This window comes from Camponotus vicinus, unplaced genomic scaffold (genome assembly GCF_025532165.1).
Source record: "Camponotus vicinus isolate PSW18456_S1 unplaced genomic scaffold, iyCamVici1.0 SCAF_9, whole genome shotgun sequence".
Taxonomy (NCBI): Eukaryota; Metazoa; Arthropoda; class Insecta; order Hymenoptera; family Formicidae; genus Camponotus; species Camponotus vicinus.
The window spans coordinates 18,528,815-18,540,861 of NW_028141981.1; the positions used below are offsets into that span (position 1 = coordinate 18,528,815).

A 12,047-nucleotide genomic window follows, 5' to 3' on the forward strand; every position below is an offset into this window, starting at 1 on the left:
AGAAAATTATTCAGCTTTTTTTAGTGCATTTACAAATCTAGAACTTGAGACTTAAAAAGTTTTATATTTTTCCTTCATGTAAGTGAAAACGCTATAATGAAAAATTTTTTTTAAAAAAGTTGCACACTAAAAAATTTTGAAAATACTCGCTTTACCTAGAATTTTAACAAAAATATTTGGAAAATTAATAAATTTTTAAAGAATTCTTTTTCAAGATATAAATAGAATCCTGAATAATAGAAAATCAATTTATACCAACTCTTTGATTAAGATGTTTCATTCAGTGACGTTTACCATCATTATAGTAGCAGATTTACGAGTAAAAACTTAAATGTTTCTTCTTGTAGAATATTTTTTCGCCGTGCAAAATTTTATTCATGTATTATACCTCGACGTGTAAGATATAATTACTACTTAGTGCTTTTATTTCGGTACCTTCTAATTCAAAGAATAAACGCGCCACTGTGGAATGTTGCTCGATTGCAGACATTCGAGGACGAGCGACTCACTGCGAATTGACTTTCTAACTTTACAAGCTAATAATAGTCCGTTCGATCTTTCATCATTTTTAAATACGGATGCAATACGAGCGCGACATATTATAGACAATTTTAATATTAAACAATCTTTTTTTTAATCCCTAATGTTTACTCCTAATTCGCGATAATGCCAACTGATCGGATGCGGTTTTTATTAACATTTCCTTTATAACAATTAGTGGAACGGCAAAATGATGTAGAATGATAAGTAACAATAATAGTTATATAATAAAAAAGAACATACACACGGATTATGAATAAAGTTACATCGAAATATTCATTTCCTCTCGCTGAATCTGCGTAAATATTGGCCGAGTCGAGGCCATGCGATATGTCACGAGTCGCCTTTCTAACTTCTAAACCAACAGGCGGTCGATTCTTTCGTTATAGCATCGCGTCGCGTCGCGCTGGCCTCGAGTACGGATATGACGTATCGGTAGCATAACGAAATCCCGCCATGTGTGCGGTGCGAAAAAGTCAGAATGAATGTTCGACAAGTTCGCTTGCGATTGTCCTGGAATTTTGCCGAATTAGCTTTCTCGCATCAAACTTTGGACATTGTATCTCACTTAAAAAAAATGAAATTAAATATGAGACGTGGTTTTACTATAATAAAAAGATATTCCTTTGTGTATGTGTATATTGGAAAGTTTTTAGAAAAGTTCACAAGGCATCAATAATCTGAACGGTATACTAGTTAAAATTTCTTAGATAAAACAAATCACTGTATTTTTCTCTGAAAAAAAATACACGTATGAAATTAATCATTTAGATTTTCAGATGAATGGCTTGTAGATTTTTTGTTTTAACGACATTCTCGCCCGTCTGTTAAGTATTTGTTAAAAAGTTATAACTGTATTTTATTGCGAGGCGAGCACGTTTGGATGGTTTTTAATTTCGTTGTGATGAGACAAATTTTTTGTGGCTCTCTGATCCGCTATGCGGGTACCCGTACTTCAGGTATATATATACGTATCGATATTTTCCCGGAAAGCTCCTGGCAGACCTTAATTAAGGTCTGTTTGTGAGTCACATTATTAAGCGACTGTCACGGAGCAAATGGAGATTTGTGGTGACGTCGTAAATCATATTTGACGTCAACCAACACGGCCAGTATGTCATCGTTCGTCGAGAACGGATCTACGTTCCTTCCTCATAATATGTAATTTCCGGTAATTAATTAATTAATTAATTTATTTCAATTCACTTTTTTTTAACACAGCGTATCTCCTTGTTGTGTAAAACAAAATAATGATATGCATTTTTAAAAATGCAATAATTTTTTATATGTAATACACATAAATAATCTAATCTTTTATAATATCCGTGCAATAAGAATATTTCTATGTAAATGACTAAAAATATAAAAGATATCTCTTGTGTGCCGCAATATGTTCCAAGAACTTACGCGCAGTCCCTGCTCTGAATGGAGAGAGTCAGTAGTTACATCCGGCACTACGTCAGACGCGCCGAAGGCAAATCGAAGCCGTGCCTCTCAAAAGAGTGACTTATCACCGGTACAAGAACTCTATTTTAATCCGTCTTATCAAACATACACTTTTTTTATTTCATATTTCTTGCTCATCTTTTTGAAATGAAAAAAAAAATTTGTAAGAATTTACATTTATTAATACAGGAAATAAAACTTTAATCGAACTTTAATTAAATCGTCGAATTTATGGTTCCTGAATGAAAAATTAAAAAGGCAGGTACAAATCAAACAGGTTCCTGATAACAGAGAAGAAAGCTTTGTATAGTCATAATAGTAGACATAATTCAGAACCTGAAATCTAAACCGTGCCAAGCCCCAAAAAGTCGGATTGAGCTATCTACAGATTTTGTGGACATACCTGATTTAATTTTTATTGCTCTTCGCGCGATTAAGTATTCTTGGATTAATTGCGAATTCATCAAATCGCTGGCCTATAACTTCTGTGAAAATTAAAATCCTGCCGGTCGCAGGAGAAATAAAAGAGGATGAAAGCCGGCCATAGAGTAGTGTTCCGGTCCCGGTCGAAGCGAGGAGAGGAAGAGGAGGTTTCTTATGTGCGAAAAAGGACCCGGGGTATGCTCCGGTAACCAGAGCAGATGTGTCCCGCAAAAGGCGGGGTTCCTAGAAGTAACCTCGAGAAGAGCCGGCTTCATTGGCGTAGCCGACGTCAATTAAATCGAATCTCCCCGGGGTCCTTCAAGGGAGTCCGTAGGGGACTCTGCTTCTTCCTTTCTTGCAATTGGAACCGACGTTGAAATTTCGACTATTGGCGTTCTCTATAATTAGCTTTGTCGGCGACAACCACCGATTTGCGATTAACCGCATTAGATTAAAGGCTACTTAAACAAAGCTGGCGTTTAAAAAATTGCACCCTATGCAAAGAGCTAAATTACATATAAAACGTTTGAGTAAAATTTGTTATATAAAATGTATTAGATATAATTAGAAGCAAATAACTTGAGATAGATAATTTTAAAATATATGTGATTCTATATAAGATTTATTTATTTTTTTCTTATTGATTTGTATTATTTTATAAATATTCATAATTATTACATTTATAATTATTACATTTATGTGTACTATTTATTTACACAGTAAATTATTGTTATTAAAATTATCGTCGATTCTTCCTTTCTGATATTAATTGAGGTCTCACATATATTTTATATTTTTTCTCCCTTATTTACATTTTCTGTATGCTAATAATCTTCTTCGTCCAGTTTATTATCGGATATATTGTTCGATTGATTATTTTTACCAACGGAAGAGAGTCTATCTTATCTATTTATCTATTATTTTTTCCTGTAAACTCAACTCAGGTAGAAATATATCGTTTGCCTTTTGCCTAATCGCAACAAGTCTAAACTGAGTCACGCCAATGGCGGACGAGGAATGCATGGACGGTGATTCTGGTTTTTGTTGCCAGTTATGCCGGGCCGAGAGGGAGAGCTTGGCCTTTGTACTTTATTTTTGGGCAGAATGGTAAACACCTTGCTCACAGGCGCCGCCCTTCGATCCTGCACCGTCCTGCCGTTCTTCTTCCTTCCTTTCGATTTCTCTTCTATCTTGCTTCTCCTTCAATGTAACCACCTGTGAGATTCCGCGCTAATAGAATTTCTCGAAGATAGTAATAGATTTCGGAATTGCAGTTTTTACAAAAAATGACAATAAGTGCAACGTACTGTTATCTATCTCTCTCTCACATTGATAATTTTTAATTTTCTAAAAATATATTTAAAATATTCAAGTGCCCCAAAAACGATAAATTCTATTGAATCGTTAATTTATAGAATGAATATAAGTTTAAAATTATAAATTTATTATTTATTATAGAATGCATCGTGATATTATCGATGTACCAGAGATACGCAAGAATTGTAACATTATTTAAAAAATTCAGAATGAAAAAAACCGTAATTTTGCTTTATTAAAATAATATATTAAAAAATGTGACACACTTACTTAACGAATAACTTAATTATAATTTCGAGGTTAAAATTCCCATTATATAATTCTTTCATTCATGTTGAAATATAATACATAATTATGTCCCTTTACGGCCAAAAGTGCGCTTCGCCTCGTATCGATCCCTTATTGCGAATCAGATAAATCGAAGGCCTCGGCTTCTCGGAATCGACCAGGTAGCCGCGGCACCAACAACGGGGGCCTTACCTGGATCTTTTTCTACTCCCGTTTGATACTCCATTGTTCTCGTGTCACCGTTTGTCTAGTGTATACTTTAGTCATATTTTCGATTACGATTAATAATATTAAAATAATTCTTTCGATTATAACTAAAATTAATCTTTTGATTAAATTATGTTGGAGTAAATTAAAGGGGATTATAATTGAAATGTGTGAATTTATACACCATAGGTATTTAATTTCACACGAAAGGGTTAAAGGAAGCGAAAGTGGCATTCTCTTGACGGGGGATTATTACAAAAGGATATTTCCCGTGTTCCTCATTTCTCCTTCCACCCCTTCCGTCTCCCTCGATATCCGCCGACCACCTGTCGCGGCGATTTCACCACCCACAAGCCAGAGCCGGCATCTGGGCGTCCTAACTAAACGATAAAAAAGAAAAGAGGACACATCATCGGGGAACCCACGTGTGTACACACGCGGTAATTACGATTAATGATCATAATTACGCGTTTTCGCCCGCGCTAGCCACTATCACGGCGTACTATCTCTTTTCTCCGTGTCACAATATTCGGCGTACCTGAGCATTGAAAAAAAAGAGTCACATGTGTTCATCGGGATTATCTTTCTCACGCTCAGGAAAACGGGACGGCCAAGGTGCGCGATTCAAACCGTGCGAACACGATTGCTCGCTCGCGCGCACATGAATGAAACGCATAAATGCACCGTGCTTCCCCCTTCCCCGATCCCTCCTCATCGATCGTTCGATAGTTATTGACCTAGCCGCCGATACCACTTGCGGTATGAATCGAGAGCGACTATAAATTGTAGACCGGAAATGTAAACATATAAGTACCGTGGAAATTTTTCATACCTTTATATGCTTCAGTTATAACATAAGCTCTAAAATATAATTACAGCATCAGTATACAAAATTGCATAATATATTTATTTTTTTATATATTATTAAATATATTTATTTTTTATATATTATTTTATATATTTTATATATTATCCAGAATTATATAAGCTCCATTAAAAAATTATACAAGTAATTAAAATATCAGAAAATAACTTAGAGAAATAATTAAGCAAACTGCATTTCTTATTAAAAAAATCAATTTTATATTAAAAATGATATTTATAAGATTTAAAAAAAACAATTTATTTTAAAAATTAATTTTGCTAAAATTGTGTATTAAATCTTTGTAATGAGTAGCTAGAGTAATACATTCAAAATGTAAAACTAATATTGAGAATTTATTTTCTACCAAGCAACACACACCATGAAGGTATGGTAATAAAACAGAAATAAATTATAAATTCGAACAAATTATATTTATAGCTTTTTGAGATATTAATGGAATTTATTGTTCGATTTGCACCCTTCGAGTATTACTCTCTGGTCTCATTAGCTTTGTTTTATTCCGATTGTCGCTGTATCTCGAACGCGTAATAAATGGCCCGCTGCTTCATTATTCCTCACTGCATAATATTCTGCATCGTCGTTGCCAGTGCACGTCATATAATATGAATCGACCTTTATCGCGTACACGTGATTAAATTGCGCGTATTCCACTACGCATGCATGCATGCTTGCGTGTTTCGCGTGAATCCTTCCCGTACACTCGTATGTTTCCAAGCGTGTGTGCACACGCTTTAATAAAGTTAATCTTCCGATGCATTATTCAGTACTCAATTTATTTGAAAGCAACATGTAATGTACTAAACAAATAATTAATCATACATGAATAAGAGAAATCTAGGTAATCATTTTTAAAGTTGATTTTGAAATACAGATACCATGTCCAAAATTAGAAGCTGACGCACAGAATAGAAATGCAATGATAAAGTAATTAAATTATACGTGTTACATTTTATTTCTTACAACTCTTACAATTTGTTTATTGCTTATTTTGAAGTGAAGCTCGGTATGCAAATATTTATTATATTTATTTTCTCTTTACATATTATTTATCTAACTTTATATAGCCTGCGAAAGTTGATGTAATTGAAGACGCAACAGGTTTGATACACATTAATCACAAAATGTGTATCATTTAAATTCTTAAAGTACGTGTTGCATAAAGGGAAAGCATATAATTAACACCTGTTTTTCCATGTTTCAATACTTTTGCCTCTTATTTCTTTTGCTCCTTACATACTTCTCTTTCCTTTTTAATCCAGTAATAACAACATTGATGCATACTGTGATATTAATAGAACGGAAATCCTCCGATTTGAATGAATTATCAATTATTATATATATATGATAAATTTTGTTATGCTAATATTTTTAAAATATAAATATTAATTTGGCGATTTCTAAACTTTAAAGGAATAAATATAATAATAATAGAACTGTGTTTGGTAATTTTTAATATAATTAATACATTAGATATATATTATGTTGTAAATCGTGTTACATATGTATCTGTGACACTAAATGTGCGTAATGTAATGTGCGTAATGTAATGTAATATACTTTAATGTAATGTAGAAATTAGGTGGGATGTATCACAGAGGGTGAACACGACGGTGAACGTACTCTTTATCATTAAAGCGACGCAACGCGAGGCACGCTTATCATCGCTCCGATCGTCGATTTAACTATCCCTGAAGTAGATCACTGTCCCCCTCGTGAATCATTACGTGTCATTACGTTACGTACGCGCGTATCGTAGCGTGCGTACACGCGCCGTGAGCGTATCGTAGACACTCTGATGAGCGATGACGCGACGCGCATCGTCGCGCGGAACATTTCGCACACATATGTTAGGACTGGTGATTTACTTCGAAGACTTTGAAATTTCGATACGACTGTCGTGCGACTTTAATCTTCGAAGAATTTAAATTAAATTAAATTTAATTTAAATTAATTTATTAAAGTTCATGCTTATTTAATAAGAACCTCGTTTGATTCCTTATTTGAAACTTTTATATTAAATATGCAATTATTGAAATTAAATATGTATTTCATGTTCAGAAATAATTACACATTTTTTAAGCACATATATTTATTAATTCTTTTTTTTATGATATTTTTAACGTTTTATGAATGCATTTATCACTCGCACTATTACTTTTCGAAATTTCAAATCTCCTTCAAGTTGTCAAAAGTAACAATTCTAATATATATATCTGTCAGGCGGATCAAACGCAACCATATAACATATATTTCGTACCATAAATATTTATATAAATTCATGTCTGATGAATTATTGATTTTATGAGCATACATCTTTTTCAAATTTAGCAATAATTAATCTTTAATATTTATAATCGATAAACGTAATTTTTTTTAGATAGATAAATAATATAAATTCATACGAAATATACATATGTAAAATATATATATATATAAAGAGAGGGAGGGAGTACATATATTATATCTGAAACCAGAAGAACAATATAATAAAATATAAAAGTGTATGTATAATCGAGATAATAATACAAGAATATAACGGTATCAAACGAATTTACCCACATAACAGACAATAACAGCAATTAATCAGTTGTTTCATCAAAAAGGGCAAAACTATAACAGTAAATGAAAGTAGGACATTATGATGATCCGGTCTGCCTAATAGAATATAGCACAGTTTTATACACCAGCGCGCTGTCATTACACGTTGTCACTCTCCTACTCTTCGGTGTGTACGAGCCTTTGTTTCATTCACCGGTTTCCCGACGTCCAACGTACGAGAGACGCGTAGAGACGAGAGACTAGAGGGAATTGGCGAGCGTACGCACGCACGCACGCACTCGAGCGCGGAACCCCTTCAAGGATGAGAATAAGCCGGAGGAATAAACAGAAAGAGAAAGAGAGAGAAAGACTCCCTCGGTTTATCTTCCCTCGAGCGCACATCCTCTTTGGCGAGGACTTTAATTTGGCTCGTGATACGACGAATAAGTCACCTTCTTTCCTTCTTTCCTTCTTTCTCTTCAGAATCACATTCGTGGATATAGTTTTAATACGAATATTTCATATTTTATAAAAATTTGTATGTTGTTATATAATCCGAGTGATTATAATTTTTTTTAATTTTATTTATATGAAAATTATATTTTAATTATACAATTTGTTATGCAAGACAGACGAAGAGAGGGAGAAAGATTAGTCACTTTATGGTTATGATAATTTTATAATTATTATCTTAAGGCTTATTTTAAGATGATTTATGATTTTTTAATAATATTTTATTTATAATTTTGTGTGTACACAAGATAAGTACAAAAGAATTTAAAGAATTAGACGTGATATATGCAAGATACATATCAAAATAGATAATCAAAAAAGCACGGCACATAAAATATCTATATTTAGAATGCTATCTTGAATTAGGCCGTAAATTACGGATCGTCTAAAATAGGCTTAAACGAAAATTACATGAAATATTCATTTTACATACGGTTTCGAATGCTGCGTACCATGACTAATATTATTAACACGAGTGCTTTCGTGCAAGTCGTATCTTGGACATTTTACAGTTTCCGTTTGCAGTAAAAGTTGTAGCAGTTCCATATCATAAAACTAAATAGCTAATTTTGCATATAATAGATGTGATAGAGATATAAAATATTTATACATTTATAGACATTTAATTATTCTTTATAATATATTTATATTATGGATATATATTGCACATCCATAATAAAATAATTACATTATATATCACATGATTATTAATTTACACATTTTTATACAATCATATAGAAACATCTATGTCTTTATTTAATATTCGCTTTCAATATATTGACTCTCCGACATCGCATTTATTTCTAAATTTTGCTTTATTCTCTTTTTTGATTTCACATATATGTATATAAATATAAATGTAAAATATATATATGTGTAAATAAATATAAAAATATGTAATATGTATATATATTAATCGTCCAAGATTCTCTATGAAACATGCTTTCACGCTTGAAACGGAACCACGTTGCCCGGTTTCGTCACAGCTGAGCGATGGGAAGCCTCGCCGAATTCAATGGACTTTTAATCAAGACGAAGGACACGTAGTACTCGTCGCGCGTAACTCCCGCCGTGTAATTTCACGGTCGAAAGAGAACGGACGGGGGTATATACTACGACGTACTCTAGAGAACGGACGTAGTAACCTCGCCGAAGAGAAAGGGCAAACCTCTCTCCGTCTTTTCCCCTCTCCTATTAATCTGTCTTTCTCTCTCGTGTTCAACACTTGGAACGAAGAGAGATCAAGGCTCCGTGATTTTTGACGACGCGCGACATGATTCGCTGTCGCACCTGCGTAACTGTCTTTTAAAAGTGTCTATATTTCCGCGTTTTTAAAAGGTTCCTTTTCCATTAATCTGCGATGAAAAGGATCTTTCTCTTTCTCTTTTCAATGGAGATAAAAGATCTAATGATTCTTTGTTGATTCGTATAAGCTACATCTTGCAATCTTACAAAGTATTTTGCGAGTCAATGTTATTAATGGCACAAAAATCTTTTTATCATACTGATATTTATTTTCTATTTTTTGAATTGAAAGGAAATAATTGAAACATATCGATAATAATTTATATAAAATATTAATATTACTTATATTTTTCGAAAATTTGATGCAGTTTATTCCCCCCTTTTATTTCCCCTTTCTTGATAACGAGAGAAAAATTATGTTAATCTAAATTCGCATTAAATTGTTAAATGCTAATGAAATGGTGAATGTCACTTTCTGCTTTACATATCTCTTGGGTAGAGCGAATCTATCATGAAATTAATCGAGTATTTGTCCTGATTTGTTGCAGAGGTGGGAGCAGCTGGTCGTCTCTAAACTAAAGTGGGAGCTATCTGCGGTAACACCCGGTGATTTTTTAATGCACATCCTCAATAGATTGCCAATGCCGCGCACTTGGGACACTGTGATGGTCCGGAGGCACGCACAAACCTTTATCGCTCTCAGCGCTCGAGGTAAGAAGTAGTTAATTAATAAGAAATGGAGAAAATTCTCGAGGAATTAGTAAGATTAGTATTATCAGACGTGCTATTGCGATCAAGAAATTAAGATCTTCTTTCTGTGATCTATACTCGTCATTATAATCTTTATTGATAAAATGAAAATGCAAGTAAAAAATCATTTCGCGAAAGCAATTCAGTTTTTTTAGAACGTATGCACATCTAGTACTTGAAACTAAAAGTGCTACGTCTTTCTTTCGTATGAATAAAAAGCATATTAGAAAACATACGATAAAAAATTTAGAAAATTGTACGAAAAAATGTTTAAAATATTCTCTTTATCTAGAATTTTGAATAAAAATTATATAAAAATATGCAGCCACACACAATATATTTAGCTGGAAGGTCAGGGAATCTTTTTACAAGTTTCGAGTTCTACTCATCCAGTATAAAAGCGCATAAACATTTCTAAGCGGGTCGACGAGTGCCTTTTAAAATGCTCTTGTTCACACTATGTTGCATGTGTTGTAATCGTGTCACGTACATATATGTGCGGCAAACAACTTGGGACATACGTCGTTAACATATACGCATTAATGAATATATCGTCACGGTGCATCGTAGAACATAGATCGACAGCGGAAACCGTCACGTAGCTTTGTCAGTCGTACGAATCACCTCTTTTCTTCGTTTTCTCTCTCTCTTTTCTTTTTTTGTTAAATAGGTCACGCATATACATATAGATGAGGCCGCCAGTAACATGCGCGGTTTCGAATGCGCTTTTAGAAGGAATAAACTGTTTATTATGTACTATCATTATTCATTTTCCATTATCATTCGTGTTTATTAGCACAATTCAAAAGAGATGAGGAAAAGCCTGTATGAATCGAATTAAAAAAAAAATAATACAATTTTTTGCATGATAACATATTATTTTTTTAATTACTGATATTATTATATTAGGCTCTGATTTTACAATATTCGTCTACGTTATTAATAAATAGAAGGTGTAATGGTAGATGTAATTGATAAGGTGGACACCACAATAAGTATTAATTATAGCGCTGAAATATATCTGTTTTTCATTTCTTCCTTATTTTAAAGTTTCTTCAAAGATTCAAAAGCAACTCACGAATGTTGAAAATATTTTGTATCTCGATTTTCTAGACGAGATCCTGCACCGCTTAACAAGGCTTTAAATGTCCGTTTAAATGCCCGGTCACGTATAGTTAGGCATGGACGACTTCGATTTCTTTGGAATCCGTCGTGGAATTTCGCCGCATTTTCCTCTTTATACGCCATAGCAATTTACGATCGCATTCTTATGAAGCTACTTAGCTTGTATTGTGTATTGTCAAATTAATTAAACCACGAATTAATTTAAGAAAAGAGCGCGCAAACGATATTTATAAATTTATAAAAGTAGAGAATAAAGTCAACTCTATAATTTGCGATCAATTGGCAACTTTAAATTTAAATCTATAACTATATATTTTGAACGAAAATGAATTCAAGTGCTAAATTAATTTTCCAGAAATAAAACTTTTTAAAAATTATCTTCAAAAGTTAAATAAGAATTATCACTGATACTATCTAAAATAATGTAATAGTCTCCATTTCTCTTTAAATAAAAAAATATTTATTTTTCAAGAATTATCATAAGTAAATTCTTCAACGTGACTCATACGTGTCACGAAAAAAAGAGAGAAAATAAACCGAGGAAGTCCGCGACAAGATAGGCAGAGGCTAAGATAGCGCGAGGCTAAAAAGGATCGCGAGACCAAGTTGCGTTTAAATGCCTAGATGCATCTCCACACGCACACATGTCGACATAACTTACAGGCGTGTCTTTGCCTCCTTTTCCTCCTACAATGCGATTATTCCTCTCCATTCTGTTCTCTCGTCAATTTTTCGTCCCCAAGTCCGCATCGGTCGGCTGTTATTACAA

General features: G+C 33.2%; 1 protein-coding gene across 1 annotated transcript in view; it reads left to right on the top strand.

The window, feature by feature from the left end:
* Cycd (cyclin D) overlaps positions 1 to 12,047 on the top strand; it is a 41,125-nt gene that overhangs the window by 19,493 nt on the left and 9,585 nt on the right. The window contains exon 3 of the mRNA XM_083108023.1: positions 9,952 to 10,114. Coding sequence (XP_082964149.1) covers positions 9,952 to 10,114 — 163 coding nt within the window. The remainder of the gene's footprint in view (positions 1 to 9,951; positions 10,115 to 12,047) is intronic.